Source organism: Manis pentadactyla, chromosome 5 (genome assembly GCF_030020395.1).
Source record: "Manis pentadactyla isolate mManPen7 chromosome 5, mManPen7.hap1, whole genome shotgun sequence".
NCBI classification, from domain to species: domain Eukaryota; kingdom Metazoa; phylum Chordata; class Mammalia; order Pholidota; family Manidae; genus Manis; species Manis pentadactyla.
Window position 1 is genome coordinate 154034535 of NC_080023.1, and position 17052 is coordinate 154051586.

A 17052-nucleotide genomic window follows, 5' to 3' on the forward strand; every position below is an offset into this window, starting at 1 on the left:
CCTCTCTATATGAGTGGGAGACGGTGTGCTAGGTGAGGGCTGCTCTGCCAGTTTCCCAGGGGGGTTCTGATCCTGGACACCATTTTCTAGGGGAGCTGTTCTTAGACTTTGTCCACTGTGGGAAGAAAGAGAGGCCCAGGCTGTGGGTAGCACCCTGCTCCCAAGAAGAGATCTCTGCACTGGGCAGGGCAACTGGGCACATGGTGTGGGGACATGGTTTCTGAAGTGTGGGGACAGAGAGGGTTCTTGGGACCGCTGCCTCCTTCCCCTGGGACGCCTTTCCTGGCCTGGGGTCTGGGCAGGGCAGGCTGCATCTGCTGCAGCTTCGGCCGCCCGAGGCCAGAGCTCCCGTCTCTGCACTCCCCTCTCGTCTGGGCTCCTGGCACCACCATCCTGCACACTTTAGGTCTCTCGCACGCCTTCAGCCGGTTTTTAGCCCCCCCTACATCTAAGGCTTTTCAGATGTTTTCAGGAGGAGGGTGTTCAGAAAGAGAACTCACCTACCACTACTGTAGCAGGGGCCGTAATGGCAGCAAAATGTTGTGTTGTATGAGGTGACCATCCTTTACTCTCAACATGTCCCTACTTAGGGGAAAGTTAGCCTATTTCCTGTAGGTTTCCCTGCCTTTCACCCCACCACCCCATGATTAGTGCTTCAGTAAATGTCTTTTCTGAATTAGAGATGATTTTCTCTGCATAGATTCTGATACATGCTATTTCCAAGTTAAAGGGGATTTCTCCTATCTGGTTCCTTCCAAAAGAGCTGTGCCTGTTGGTACTGCCCTGTGCACAGAGCAGAGGAAGGCCAGTTTACAAGAGTGTCTTATCTGTCATCAGGGGAGCCCTGAATGCCTGTCTTCTCAATGTATGGAGGGGTGTTGAGCTAGTCCCAGCCGTGACAGGCGGAAGCCACCTGTGGGAGTGGGGACACTCTCCTGTCCAGGAGCCCCAGGTGTGTGCTTCCCCACAGGTGGTAAGCGGCCACCCTGTTTTCCCCTATTGGGAATTGCCTGACAGGGTTATAGGGACAGTCTTTGGGTGTGGCATAAACCAAAGCCAGTCCACAGAGCAGTCCCACTTTGGGACTTGAGCATTCCTAACCCTATGACAGTCCTTTAACCCACTCAGGTGGAGCACTTGGCCAAGAAGCTAGGGATCTGAGTACTGGTCCAGATCCTATCACTCAGTTGTTTGACCTTAACCAAGTCACTTGTCTGTTTCCCACTTATTGCCCTACAAAACAGACATGGATATCTACCTTTTCTACCTCCTCCAAGTTCATCTAATGAGTTAATGGGATGTGAAGGCACTCTAGGGAATTCTCACCCTCCTGGGGAGTTTTGACTTCTTGCTTAGTACAGTTAGGAAGGCATTCGGGGCCCAGAACCATTTTCTCTGAGGTGCCTTAGACTTTGGCTTTCTTTCATTTTCAACAGATTAGAGGGATTATCCATATGAACAAAGTATTCTACGTGACTGGGTGGAGTAGGAGAGTCACGTACTTCATGTGAGTAGCGAGGGCGCATGCGGGTAGCAAGGGCGACTGACTGTTCTCTCTCTCATTTAGACAGCTTCCTCCGTTCCAGCTTTGCTTGCGGTTGGAACACTAGGCAGGAAGTAAGTGGTGGGCAGCGTCCAGTGCTTCATCTGCCCATCCATCCATTCATCCTCGCCCCTTGAGGTCAATATATTCTAGACTTTGAGCAAGGTGCTGCAGATGGGTATAAACAAGAAGAGTGGAGTCTCCAACCTCCTGGAGCCTCTAAGGGGAGGCAGACACTAATCAAAGAAGTGCATTTATAATGATAAAGACTGTTGAGTGCTGTGGAAAACAAGTACAGGTTTCTGAATTAGTCTCAGGAGGGATCAGAAAAGGCTCATCTGAAGGGGTCAGGGGTGAGGTGGGACCTGAAGAGTGGGCAGGAGGAGTGTCAGTGAGGCCATGAGCACCTGGGGTAAGAGGAGCATTCCAGGCAGAGGGAACAGCCTGGGCCAGGCCCCTTCCTCGTTGGAGGGCCTTTCTAGGGCCATGGCTTTCCCTGCTCTAACCCTCAATCCTTACTCAGTTCTCTGAATGGGGCGAATCTGTCGGGTTTGTTTTTGTCAGCCTCCCAGGACAGGGCCTTGTAGCAAGTACTTAGTAGGTGAGGTCAGAGGAACAGTGCTTCAGTCCTTCTCTGACACCTGAGGGTGTTTTCTGAGTCAGCTCCTGGGATCCCAAAGACCTTGAGTTTCCCCCAGTGGACCGTGAAGGCTGAGCTCTCGCCCTCCTGCCTCTGGCCATGCTTGCAGGATCCACAAGACCGGGCTGGTGCTCCTATACCACCACTGGCAGACCTTCCACAGGGAGGACGTCCTGCGCATGGGCACGTACCAGAGCCAGTGTCTCGGGACCTCCTCGTGCAGTGGGGACATCCTCTTCTGGAACATCAACATGTTCCAGCCCATCTTCGGTTTCAATGCCTCTGTGAGTGCCTTGCCCCAGTCACCCAAGGAGGTCTGGTCAGCAGGGACACACTCTCCTTTCGCCTCTCTCAGCTGTGGGTGAATCTCATAGGCCTAGGCAGTAGGGAGCACCCCAGGAAGTAGAGAGGATGTTGTCCACTTGTTCTGGAGGAGGGTGGGAGCTAGGTAGGTAGGTGGTGGTTTCTATAATCATCCTCATTTGGCAGATGATCAAACCAAGGCACAGAGAGGTTAAGCATCTTGCCTAAGGTCACACAGCTAGGAAGCGATAAATCCAAACCCGGGCAATCTGACTCTGGTGGAGCCAGCCGTGTTCCCTCTAGTAGATTACTCTTTCCTTGAAGCTGGCTCCCAACTTACCCATCACCATTACACATTACCTCTCCAGGCTCACTGGGCTCACGGTAGGGACTTAGGAAACCCATACAGTCTCTGAATTAACCATATCTTTGCAGATTAAAACTGGAAGGGGTCTCTGAGGTCACTTCCTCTAGTAGTTTCCCAAACATTTTGGAGAGAGATGCTTGCAGGCTATTTCAGGAGCTGTTCCAAGAGCAGCACAGTTTTTAAAAATTGCTTTTATACTTTGGAGCTTTCCTTAAGATGAAAAACAACCTCAAAAATATTTGGAAACCACTGTCCATTTTAGAGGTGGGGAAGCTGAGTCCCTGAGGGGAGCAGGCTCCTGCCTAGCTGTACTTAGGGCATCAGTGACTGGCCAGGGGTCAACGTAATAAGCTCCTTGTCCAAGGCTTGATGCCTTTAAGGGCACTTGGTTTCAGGGCACTAAGGCCTGGTACCCGGAGGGTCCTCTGGTATTGGCATTGGGCATGAATTTTCCCTCTGGGACATTGCAGTGCTCCAGGGGCCGCTGTCTTCCTGGCACATGTGCAAGAAGTAGACGAATGTGTGGTTGAGATTTCCAGGCCCAGCAAGCCCTGTGTGGGGCACAAGAGATGGGCATACAAAACCCCCATGCAGCCCCAGGGCCCCAGTGCCTAGACTGTGGCAAATATCAACCTGAGGCGGAACCTGACATCAGCACCCCCAGTGATGTGATGCCCTAGAGACAAGGAGCCAGACGACCCCAGAGACAAAGAGCCAGATGGGTCTGTGCCCCTGTGGGTGGGAGCAAGAGCCGAGCCAGGTGGCCACTTCACTGTCCAGCTACCTGAGTCCACCTGTTGTGTGTTTCTTTTCCTATTCAGACACTTTGCAGAGCACGTTTAGATCTATCAGCTCACCTGTCTTGAGCACTGAGGCCTGGGCCGGGCACCTCCTGATTAGCCCACCTTGTCTAGCCTGCTTAAACCTGGGCAGGGTCCCTTCCAGAGCATGGCCAATACCAGACCCCAGTTTCTGGAAGCTTGGGGGCAGGGCCTGGAGAGAAGACAACCCAGAGAACTACAGCTAGAGGTTAGATCCTTTTTCAGCATGTTCCAGCTCATGGCAGAGGTGAGCCACCAGGCCTGCCTACCTCCTCCAAAAAGCATCACCAGCCTGGAGACCAGGTGCCCAGGGCCTGAAGCCCAGATGCAAGCAAAGCACTTCCTGCCCATCTGAGCCCTTGTCTGTGCCCCAGGACTAACCCTTCCAGGCTTGACTGATGGTCCCATTGGGGGAAGAGTAGAGAGAAAGAACAGGGGAGCTATCCTTCCCCTACTCACAGGGTGGTTTTACCCTAAGCAGGGAATACAGGAATCTCTTGGGTGGGGCTTGGGGAGCCTTCCAGATGGTCTCAGGAATTGAAGTCTGATTCCCATTCCTGGGAGCTGAGGCCTGAAAGAGAAGCCCCACCTTCCCCAAACACACAATTTTTGTCATGCAGATGGCAGTCTAGCCCGTGGTCCACATGACCTACGAGGACGCAGTTCTGCTGTCGGGTGCATGCGCTGTCCATTACTGTAAGACACTCATACCATCTTTGAAATATCAGGGTTGCAGCCTGCATTCAAATCTTCTAGAGCAATGGGTGTGCATCCCTTTATTCTCACCTTTGGCAAGGCAAGGGTGTCTCCTCTAGAACAAAGAAGGGGGCTTCCCCAAAGGCAAACTCAAACCTCTGCCCTGAGAGCAGAAGCTGCTGGTAACTTAACGTGGAGACTACTCAGCATCAGTGTGTCACGCCCAGCACCGTTAGCTCCGCTGTGCCTTCTTCACAGGGTGGTGCTCTGTCTACCGAGTGGGGCTGGGGCGGCCGCCCTTTCAGCATCTGCCTCTGGTCTCTAATCCTCTGTAGGGTGGGAGAAGCCCTCATGATGACCTGGGAGGCCCATTTTGCTTTCCAGAAACCTCTCAGCACTGGCAGCCCCACGATGTTGTGAAATCCCCATGGCAAGCAGACAGTTATCCAAGAGAATGAAAGGAGCAAAGGGGAATTGCAGAAGATGTTGCTGCAATCCCACCCATCGGTGGAGAAGGTTGGCTATGCCCAGGCAGGGTGTGGGTTGTGAGCTGGGGGCAAGCTGTTGGAAAGCGGCTGGGACACGCTGTGCCGGGGGTCCTGGAAGGTCCAGCCCGGTTCTCCCTAGGGCATGGAAAGGCATGGTGGAGATGATGGAACCACTCAGGATTCCAGCTTCAGGGCTGCTGTGCCTGGGGGAAGCTCCCAGGTGTGGGGGGCCTGGCTATGGAGATGAGCAGTGTCCCCTCCTGGTTGGTGGCCTGGACCTGGGAGGCAGGACTATTTCCAGAATCCACTGTTAAAAATGCCCTTCTGTGCCCTGCTGGTGTGTTTGGTATGACACCTGTGCGGGGATCGGTCACGTGTGCTCTCCCTTCCTCCTGTATCTTTCTGCTTCTGACCATGGACTCCCCTTACTGTGCTGTCCCTGCTGGATGAGGTGACTCCTAAGGCCCCTTGCAGCTTTAATCTGCAAAGATATAGTCATTCAGAGATTATGTGGATTTCCTAAATCCCTACCATGAGTCCAGTGAAAATACAAATTATAGTTGTGTTAGGGCGTGGAAGGACTGTCTCCTTAGTCCCCTCCAGGGAGCAGGGACTGGAGGACGTGGGGGTGGTACCCCGCAGAGCAGGGTTGGTTTAGCCTCTGTCCTTTAACTTTTCAGACCACTGATGTAAAATTGTAGCTATGTCCTGCCATTTGCTTTTTAAAAAAATTTAACTGCATATCATGATGTTTTCATATCAGTAATTTAGACTTGGCTTAATATTTGTTATCTTATTTTTTCAAATAATTGCATAATACCCAGTAGTTTAGATGTATTATAATCTACTAAGTCAGTTTGCTATTGATAGACATACAGGTTCATTCCAGTTCTTAACTTTCGTGATGGCAATCCATTGAACATCCCTGTACGTAAATTTCTGTGCACTTGTGTGAGTATATAAAAAGGATGGACTCCTGGAAGCAGAATTGCTCTTGAGACCGCATCTCCTTCAGTCCAAGAATTGGACCAAGGAAGATGAATCAGAGCCCCACCTTTGACTACGCCGAGTCCTGTCAGGGCACAGATAGTTATTATTATCTTTTTATTGAATAGTTAATATACAATAGTATATTGGTCTCAAGTATACAACAGTGATTTGACAGTTATCTGCATTATTAGTTGCTCACCCCAACTAGTGCGGTTACTATCAGCATAGAACGATGTTACAGAATCGTTGACTGTTCTCTAGGCTGTACTACCATGCCTGTGACTAGTTTATATATGATTGAGATTTTGAGGGTACACACAGTTATGCGGTGAGCATTTGCCCCTTGCCAGGCACTGGAGAAGCAGAGGTGAATGAGACGAAAGCCTGTGCCCTCCTGGAGCTGACATTCTAGTCAGGGTGAGACAGATAATGAACCAGCCAGTAAAATAAATGGGAGGTCATAGGGTGAGCGAGTCCAATGGAGAACAAGAAAAGTAGGAAGAGGTAGGGAGAATGGCATGGGAGGGGGAGAGGGTACTGCTGTTTAAATAGGGTGGTCAGGGTGGGCTTTACGGAGGATGTGGCATTTGCACCGAGCGTGAAGCCTGCAACTATCTGGAGGGACAGTGACCCAGGCAGAGGGACTTACAGGCACAAAGGCTCTCACAGGGAGCTTATTTGGGGTGTTCAAGAAATAGTCCTTCTCTCCTTCTCCCTCTAATTAAAAAGTGATATGTGTCCTTCATTCAAACTAAACAATTCAAGCCTCATAGGAATGTGTGAAGTAAAAGAATGACTACCTCCCTCCTAAATCTCCAGAGGCGATTGCTGTTAAGACGTGTTCTCCTAGGCTTTTTTCTGGGCATGTGTAAGCACAGACATGTATGAATGTATATATGTACCTGTCGATATTTTTTTCACTAAGTAATATCATATTATATATATTATTCGGCCACTTGCTCTTTTTCATCCAACACCTGATGGCATTTTTTTTTTTGCTGTGGTGTTTATGGAACCACAGCTTTCCTTTCACTAGTTGCATAGTGTTCTGGTGTTTACTATGCGTAGTCTATTAAATAAATAATATTATTTCGGAACCTAAAAATGAATTATTTTATTTTATCTAGCCAGACTGCTGTTGCTGATGGGCGATTAGGTTCCTAGGTTTTCACTTTGTAAGCAATATTGCCATGAGCATCCTTGTACATAAATTCTGGATCTCTTGTCTGTTTCCCAGGTATAAAACTGTAGGATTAGAAATGCATTCTTGGGAAGTTTTTGATGTGTTGTGTCATATTTCAGTCTAATAATAATTAAACAACAGATAATATTTATTGAGCTCTTCAGTTACATTATTTGTTATATATTCTATAATACATATATTATTAATTATATCATTAAATCTGTTAAAAGTTTACATGAATTATTATTATTATTATTATTTTTTTTTGAAAGGTAACATCAGTTTTATTATGGAAGCAGTTGCTTTGTTATAAATTCCATGTAAAACACTTGAATTCTAGGTCTTTCTCTTTAACACGATTTAGTTTCTTGTGATTTGGTCAGCATACACATTTATCATTTCATTTGATATACAAGCCAATGTGGAAATGAAGGAACAAAATAAGCAACTAGTTCAGAGAGCTACATTGAGTGCAGTATTGTGGCAAATTCTGACCCAAAATTTTAATTTGTAATTTTAGCATGTATCTCATGCAGTTTGGGGAGCATCAAACTAAATCTACAATCGCCAGAAGCGTTGTTACAGTTAAATGCACATTAACTAAAATAAGTACATTGTTAGTGTTCATGATCAATGCAGTTATGACCTTATTACACTTTTGGCGTTCTTTAAGAAAGCACATTAGGCTTTAATATAGAAATGTTTAGGTTACACTTAACTTGTGCTCAGGTGGTAATAAAACATCTGTTCTTTCTGATCTCATACATTCTCACCTCAGGTATGGCCCATCTCCTGTACACTTGGAGCGACCTTTGGCTACATGGCTGGCCTTATTATTTCGCCACTCTGGATATACTGGAATAAAAAGCAACTTACAAAGAAGAACAATTAACTGAAGCAAAGGGAGAAGATATTTCTTTGTGCAGATTCCATAAAGACTGTGCAGAAATGCATGCGGTCTAAGCCAGGCAGTTCCATTCACAGCACTGTTTTTTATGTAGTTACAACATGATGTGATTGTAGCTTTTTAAACTATGAAACCCCTGAGAGATTGTACCTTCTAGTTGAAATAAAGTATTTATAATAGATTGTGGCTTCAGATGCTGTCTGCTGCTCTTGTACCTTTAAGAAACATTCTTAGTGAACTTGACAGAATTCTGAGGACAGGGTTGTGGGAATTTTATCTTTCAAATTTTAAACTGCTTCATTCTCAGAGGTCTGGGTGTAGCTGTGGCATTTCATATGCTTTCTGAGAGAAACGGACAGTTCCTTGACCACGGAAGATGTTTCACGTAATCAAACAACAGTTCATACATCTTGATCCTATTCTTTGTTTTACTGTGTGTTTCTTTGGAGTTAAAATAGCCTCATCAAAAACAGTCTTCAATCGCTTCTGGGTTAAAGCTGAACATTCCACATAGCAGCATGCTCCTATCTCTTTTGCTAGTTTCTGTCCTTGTTCCACACATACAGGTTTTTCTTTCATACCATTCAGTCTTGCTAAAGTTTTGGGGTCATCTCGGAGATCAATCTGAGTTCCTATTAATAAAAAGAGTACATCTGGTGCATATTCCTTCAGTTCTGGTACCCACTCCTCTTTCACATTTTGAAATGAGGCTGGATTTACCACAGAGAAGCATGTAAGGAAGACATCAGTCATTGGATAAGATAAAAGCCTCAGACGATCATAGTCTTCCTGTCCGGCCGTGTCGTAGAGTCCCAGGAGGTACTGCTCGCCCCCCACGGTGACGCTGACTGCGTAGTGGTCGAAGACGGTGGGCACGTACTCCTCCGGAAAGGCGTCGTTGGCATAGCTCATGAGTAGGCACGTCTTGCCCACCGCCCCGTCGCCGACCACCACGCACTTGAGCATCAGCGCGCCGGGTCCGTGAGCCATGCTGCGGCCCGCCGGCCTCCGGGCATGGTCCTCCCGGAGCCCCCGCTCCGGACCCGGGCTCAACCCCAGCCCTCCTGGGGGGTCCGCCGCCGCCGGTCCGCGCAGCACGGCCGTCCCCCTGGCTCCATGCAGCGGCTTCCCCGGCCCGAGAGGAGGGGGTGGCGGGCCCGGGGCGCTGCCTGCGCCTTGGTCCCTGCCTGGATCCCCGTCCGGACCCCGGTCGCCTTGCCCGCCTGCTGCTCCCGCCTCTCCGTGCCCGCGCCCTCTCCCCGGCCCGGCCTCCCCAGGAGGACCCGCTGGATCATAAGACTGTCTGGTCCCGGGGAAACAGCAACTTTGGGGAGGGAAACGGAGGGGACGGGCCAGGCGGCTCTCTCCGCCCCGCGTCGGCCCACGCCCCCCACCCGGCTGAGCCTGGGAGGAGGGCTGGCTGAGGCACCACCCCCGGTGCCCGCCGCCCGCCGCGCGCCCCCGCCCGCCGGCCCCTGCGCCCCGCGCCGGTGCCCCGCCTGCAGCCGCCTCGCGGCCCTGCCTGCGCACCCTAGCTTGACTCCCTGCCCGGGCAGGGGCGGCGAGGAGGAGGAGTCCTACATGAATTATTTTCATTTTATCCCTAAAACAGTCCTGATAGGTATATACTATTATTATTCCCATTTTATGGATAAGAAAACCGAGGCTCCACAAAGTGGAGTGATCTGCCCAGAATTCTCACTGCCAGAAAAATGGCTGAGCCAGGACCTGCTTTCAGAGCTGTTTGTTTTTAAAGTCTGAGTACTTATCTCTTTGTCACTGTCACTGTTGGGAATACCTTGGGCTTTTTATCTGACCAGATGTGTGTCATATGGATTTGTAACATGAATCTTGATTGAATTTTTGACCGGCAAGTTATATGCAAAGGACTGAATATCTGTTGGTGAGATTTCAGGCACTATGGTAGGGGTTGTGGGGTGTGTGTGTGTGTGTGTGTGTGTGTGAGTCACTGTCTAAGGCTGGCCCACTCTGGCTTCTCAGTGTTCTGCCTCCCACCCTACTACTCCTCAAGCAGCAAAGTCCTTTTCCTCTGGGGAGCTGGACAGTGGACAGAGGGAAACTTCTCAGGTTGGTGTCCTGGAGAGTGTCCCCAGCTCTTGGGTCAGCCTTGGCCCCAGGCTTTCCTTAGTGGATGAGGGGGTGAGGGTGGGCTGGGGAAAGGACACTTCAGCGGGTCTTACCTGTCAGGCCTCTCCTCCCACCATTTCTGTCCGGCCATGTCAGAAGAGCACGGGTAAGACAGAAAGGACGCTGGAAAGGAGGCAAGGCCACGGATTCAGGCAAAGCTGTGTCCCTTACAGTGTGCAGGTGAAGCCCCAGTCCTCGGCTGCCTCCCTAGGGGTGAAGGTCAAATCGGTGGGGGTGGCAAATTGCTCTGAAAGCTATGAAGTCAAGCTCACGTGTAGGCTCAGCTTCTGAACGGGCCGCCAGGGAGACCGTTAGTCCCCTGTGGCTGAGAACCGTCTGGAACCACTGGGCTGAGTGAGGCTGGGCTGCCCAACTTTGTTCAGGAGTTCTTTCCAAAATGGGCAGGGGGATATGTTTGAGGTGTTGGGGGCTGGGTGCAGAGGGCAGAAGGAATAGCGTTGGTTAGCTGCCTCCTGGCCGTGTGGGTCCTGCTCTGTCCTGTGCAGGGCCCAGCATCCTGTTGGTGCCCCACTTCACTGTGCCCACTCCTGACCCTGGCTACACAGCCCCGACCATGTGGTCCCATGGCCCCTGGCCTTCTCCAAGCCTGCCACAGTCCCTACCGCTCATGCACCTTCATCCTGCTCTAGCTGTCCCAGGCTGGATCGGGAAGGGTTGTGAAGAAAGCCTTGGCTTCCCCCAGTTCAGAAATGGCACATGCCATCTGGAGATCTTCCTGGCACATGCATCACTTAGGGGAATCCCGTACAGCTGTGAGGAATCACATTTTAGGAGAAATGATCTGGATATTGCTGATGACAAAAATTTTCAAATTTCCTTAAAAAATGACAACTACTATAAAGAAGTAAATGTGTATCTCTGTGATTTATTGTTATTTTCCTATATGCTGTTCACACAGGTATGGTTTTGATTTCAACCCAAACTGTTAGCATTTGAGACCATAGTCCAGCTGCTTGCTTTTTTCTGGTTTTAACCTAGTAATGTACCATGGACTTTTCCTCTCAGCACAGGTGAATCAGCTTCATTCTTTTTAATAGCTTCATACAGAAGGCCAGTCTATGTGTTTTGGAGCCCATTTGGGAGGCAACCTTTATGAAAAATAACACAAAATTATGAATAAGAAATGAGATGCAAACATGAAAACTTATTTAGAATGAGAAAAAAATGACAACGAATTTCAAAACCTACAAAGCTGACAGTTGTAACAATCACTGCGTGTTGCTATTCTTCCCAGGACCTTGGAAGGGCCTTGAACTTGACCTCGGCCTTGAACTTCATAGGTAAATCTGCCTATGTATTTCTGCAGTGTATTCCTTTGGGTTCACGGTAATTTATTTAATGAATGCCCAATTGATAGACATTTAAGTCGTCCCTAGTTTTTGGCTATTTCAATCAGTGGTGCATTTGGGACCCTTATAGGTTTGTCTGAGCAGTAATGCAGGGTTTCTATTGTTGGGTCACCAAGTATGCACAGTGTACATTCTGGTTACCAAACTGATTTGCTCTCCACGAAGACCGTGGGGATCTACACACTCTCCAGTAGTGTGTGTGTCTGCCTCTGTCCTCACACAAAGCAGGTAATAACCATTAGCCTTTTCTTAATTTCTGATTGTCTGATAGGTGAAAAATAGCATTGTTCTTTTACAGTTCTCTAGTTATTGGTGATACTTGAGATTTTTGTATATTTGTTAGTCATTTCTGTTTTTTCAGTGCATTAAATTTCTAGGATATGTCTGTGTGTTGCTATTCCTCTCAGGAACTTGGAAGGGCCTTGAACTTGACCTTGGCCTTGAACTTCACAGGTATATCTCCCTGTGTATTTACATATCCTTTGTCCTTTTTTAAAAATTAATTTCTTGGAGCACTTTATATGCTTTGGATATGAATCCTTTGCCTGTTGTATGTTACAGATATTATCATCTCATCTGCCTTTGTGTTATGATCTAAGATTTAATTTTTATCTAGCTATCTTTGTTTTTTTTTTTTGTGACAATAGACAAAGGCATGGTGTATCCCTAGATCTCAGAAAAGCTTATGTTTTTTTATAACTGTTTCTAATATTATATATATTTTGTCAGCTTTTTGTCCCATCTAAGTAATTTTGTGTATGTTGTGATGTATGAATCTAATTTTTAAAATAAACTGGTGGCCCGTTTTTCAGATACCATTTCTTGAACTGTTTATCTTTTCCCCACCAGCTTAAGATTCTATCGTTTTTATATATTATAGTCTTCTATAATCTATTTCTGGATCTTCTCTATTTTTCCATTGGTTTGATCTTGCATGTATATTTCATAATTTAAAAATATATGCTTAAAGTCTACATAGACAATGAGATTAGAAAAAAGCTGGAGGGAAATGCATTTAAATCTTAATGGTGCTGGTTTCTGGGTATTTCTGGGATTCTGTGGTTTCAATTTCTTCCCATCAGTTTGTGCTGTCCACATTTAGTGCTATGCACAAGTATGTTTGCATAAAGCAGGAAAATGTTTGCCCTTTGTCGTTGTTTAGGGGCGCCTGGTTTTGTGACCCTGGCACCTGGATCAGTGGAGAGTGGGTTGAGTGTTTTGTTTTATCCTCTCTGACAATAAAGATGACTGAGATTTTGTGGGTGGTGGTGACATATTTTGGGGACACATATGCTACCACACCTGACTTAGCAGGAGTGAAGAAACCTCCGATTTCCCATCTGGCATGATTCTCTCTATTTCCACCCGACTGTGCTCTCTGCCTCATGCAGGGTGGCAGCCAGCAGAGGAGCTGAATCTTCTCATGTCCACTGTGCAGGGTCACTTTCCACCGTGGTCCCCACATGGGCCAGAGAAGTGGCAAGAAAAGTGAAAGTGAGCAAAGGGGAGAATTAGCAAAGGGCATAATCAAAACAAGACCTGAGGAACTTGGCTAAAATGCTTTCTTGGTGAATGGCTGGAAATATGACATTTCACTGTAGATTATGTGAAAGGGAATGAGTCTGTTCTTCAAACCACTTTAAATTGAATTACAAGTCTTAGAAAATCTTGTTTGTTTTAGGATAAATCAAACTTGTATGTCTTCATTCAATAACCACTCATGGTCACATACTATGTGTCGGGCACCGTTGGAATTGCTGGGGTAAAGTAGTGAACAAAAATGATACACATTCCTGCCCTTAAGGAGCTCATAGTGCAGAAAATGTTCTTCATCACTAGCTGGGTCAGAAGGGTAGTAGACCATCACCATTCTCATCGGGCGTCTAGGAAATTTGGGGACCAGATGGGAGTGGTGACTTGCCTGGGCCCCGAGCACCATGCACCGTGTCCAGGGTGAGCCCAGCTCACAGCACCCCTGAGTGGGCGCACCTCTTGCACAGATGATCTTCCTGCAGACCAGGCCTTGTCTGCCACACATGGCTGCCCTGCTGAGTAGCTGCATGGATGGTTACATCTATGCTTGGTCCATACACCAGAATGGGGGCCTACTGGGGAAGTTCCCTGTGGACTTTGAAGACAACGGAAATGTAGTCGTGGGCGCCATGGCCACTGATGAAAATGACTGGATCCTTGTCACAGGGGACTGTAAAGGACACATCAAGGTGAGGAAGGACGGGCATTGAGGCTGAGGGCTGGTGTCAGCCAAGCTCTGACACCTCTTTGCCACATGTGGCACTGGCCTAGGCCCTAGGCCCTCTGGGAGTTGTTTCATTTGTAAAACAGTGGGCAGTAGGGTGGATTACCTCTGAAGTCCTTTCCTGCTCTGGTGTGCCTAGTGAAATGAATGAGGGCTTGGTTCAAAAGGCCCCTCCAAAGAAGCCATTCCCAGTGGGTCCCACACTCTATGGTTCTCTTCCTACAGGTCCCTCACCCCCGAGCTGTGCATCTCATCTGTGATCAGCTGTCTCAGGAACTGGTTTTGTGCTTTGTGGTGAGACGTGAGGCAAGACTGTCTTGTCCTTCGGCCAGTCAAACCCTCTTTGCATGCTAGCTCAGATCTATCCTGAAAGATCCCTTGGGCCCCTTATGGCCCTGAGTGTCTGGGTATTTCAGAGATGTAAGTAAGAACTGCCCCTCAGGAGAAGAGAAATGGTCTGGGGGGAGCCCACAGAATGAGCTGGTGTTGGGGGTCCACTAACTCACCCTTTGTGCCTAGATCTGGGACATCAAGGATTACTGCACATTCACTGACAAGTGGCCATTCCAATCCAGTAGAACAAACAAGTTCTGGTACTTAATTCCTAAACAGGGCCAGATCAGCCTCCCATACTACATCCCCTTGAAGGAGAAGGAGGTAGGCAGGTTACTGAGTGGCTGCCCAGAAAAGTGCCTTTGATCTCCACTAAGGAGCTGGGATCATAGTTCTTTTACTGAGATTCTATCTTTTCTGTTTCCTGTTCAAGGTTGTGGAAGAGTTTCTGTTAACCTAAAGTCATCATTAAACAGTAAAACACAAGTGTGTACACACCAAATATACCCACATACATACACATGCACATGTGTACACACACATACGCACACATTCCATGGGCATTGATCTTTGCAAGGAGAGCCCTGGAGTCATGAATTCTTTTTAAAAATAATGAAAATATTTCTGTATTTTCTCAGGTAGGTAATACCATTTATATAGTTTAAAAATTACTTGATATTTCCCTGATGACTAATGAAGTTGAGCACTGTTTCATTAGTTATTGGAAAAATACAAATTAAAGTGGTATCACAATATGATACCACTACACACACCCCAGTATGGCTAAAACTAAAAAGACAGACAATACCAAATGTTGACAAGGATATAAATCAACTGTAATTTACACTGCTTGTGGGAATGCAACTTGGAATAGTCATTTTGGGGAACTGTTTGGCAGTAGCTATTAAAGCTGAATATGCCTACTCTGTGACCTAACAATTCCACTTCTAATACACAAGAGAAATATGCGGGTGGATAGAATTACTATGTGCAATAACTCCACATTTGGAAAATCCCAAATGCCTAATTAATGTAGTCTGAAAAAATAAATTGTGATATATGCACTATATAGAATAATATCTGGCATTGGCAATGAATCATCTGCAACTACTCAACACAAAATGAGAAATTCTTTAAACAATTTAAGTGAAAGAAATAAGACACAAGAGAATATATATTATATGTTTTATAGTTCCATTCATATAAAGTACAAAAACACAGAAACCTATCAGAAGTGATCATCTTTGTTGGGGGAGTGGAGTGGCTAGAAGGAGTCACATGGGGAACTTCTGGGGCACTGACCATGCTCTCTTCATTATCTGTCTTGTTCAGTTTGTAAAAATGTATTCAATGGTACATTTATGGTATATATATATTTTCCTATATGTATATTATAAATCAATGGAAGTTTATAAAATCAGGCAATGTAACAAGTCTTCGTCCTCCTCCTGTCTCCTGCCAAAAACGGTTCTCCTTGTTCCCTGAAGTAACCACTTTCATTGACTCTTGGTTATTTTTCTAGGGTTTGTTTTTGCAAACACAAATGTGTAAAGTTAGGGTTATTATTTAACATTATAGTAGCGTTATTTTTTACATGACGGTAGCACGTCTTACCTACTAGTACTCACCTTGCTTTTCTTACTCCATAATGTGTCTTAATCTTTGCATAGCAGTACATTAATTTTTATAGCTGTGTAGTAAGCCATAGAATATGTTATTGATCTAATTCCCTTTCAACGGACATTGAGCTTCTTTTCTATGTTTTGTTTTTAACTAGAAGGGAATAGTGACTATGTCATTTTACATGTGTGAAAAAATATCTGTTGGACAAATTCCTGGAAGTGAGATTGCAAGGTCAAAGGCTTATATACATTTGCCATTTTCACAGTCATCTTGAAGTCTTAGGTGCCCTTTGAATTTCTATAGAAATATATTCTGTCCAGGCTAGTTTTAGTAAGAAGAGAACTTCACTGCACTCAGATCTGTTGGGAACTGATTACCCATGGGTTCAGTATATGAAGAATCTCTAGTTAATACAATCATTATAAGGACAACAATCAAAGTGTCGATTATTGACTGTTTACTATGTTTCAGGGATTGTGATTAGTGTTATTATGTATCCTCTCATTGAATCTCTAGAGTGACTCTGTGAGGGAGATGTTATTTTTCAGATAAGGGAGATGAAACTGAAGAGTTGGGAGGTCCTGTCTGAGCTCACATGGCTGCCAGTGCTAGACTGAGGAGTAAACCCATGTCTGTGTGACTTCAGAATTTGTGCTTCTCACTAGCTGCTCTTAGTTTTTATAATGATATATTTTAAACGAATTGGGATCACACTGTATGAACTGGAAGTTCATATATTATCAAATATTCTTGAAAATCAGACTTTGTAATAATTAATGTTCACTTTATAGAGGTACAGTCATTTATTTAACTTGTTTTTAATTTTTCATTATCAAAATAATGATAGAAAATGGACAAATTCTTAAGAAGATATCAACTACCAAAATGGGCTCAAGAAGGAATAGAAAATCTAAAGAAATGCAAAATCTGAACATTCCAAGTGAAGAGATTGAGTTAGTAATAAAGCTTCCCATAAGGGAAAGCTCAGGTACAGATGCCTTCACTGGTGAATTCTGTGAACAATTTCAAGAAGGATTAATGTCAGTTTTTCAAAAGTTCTTCCAAAAGGACTTTCTATGAGACTGGCATTACCTCGTTACCAAAACCAGACAAAGACATCACAAGAAAATAAAACTGTAGACCTATATCTCTGGTGAATATACGTGCAAATATCCTAAGCAAAATACTAGCAAATTGAATCCAGCAACATATGAAAGCATCACACAGTAAGAATATCTCAGGAATGCAAGGTTCGTTTAACATCCTAAAGCAATTGATACAAATATTAATTGAATGAAGAAAAAAGACACATGGTGATCTTACTAGACGCAGAAACAGCATTCGATAGATATTTTTTTCTGATAAAAAGAAACCTCTCAACAA

At 46.0% G+C, this 17052-nt stretch overlaps 2 protein-coding genes and 1 pseudogene across 2 annotated transcripts in view; 2 read left to right on the forward strand and 1 right to left on the reverse strand.

Annotated features, from left to right (window-relative positions):
* LOC130678885 (uncharacterized) overlaps window positions 1-17052 on the forward strand; it is a 132227-nt gene that overhangs the window by 59201 nt on the left and 55974 nt on the right. The window lies entirely within an intron of this gene.
* Window positions 1-17052, forward strand: part of LOC130683995 (uncharacterized) — a 30682-nt pseudogene that overhangs the window by 3036 nt on the left and 10594 nt on the right.
* Window positions 7713-9246, reverse strand: LOC130683887 (rho-related GTP-binding protein RhoQ-like). The gene has a single exon (XM_057502905.1). It carries the CDS (start codon window positions 8926-8928, stop codon window positions 8320-8322), a length of 609 nt encoding a protein of 202 aa, XP_057358888.1. The 5' UTR covers window positions 8929-9246; the 3' UTR covers window positions 7713-8319.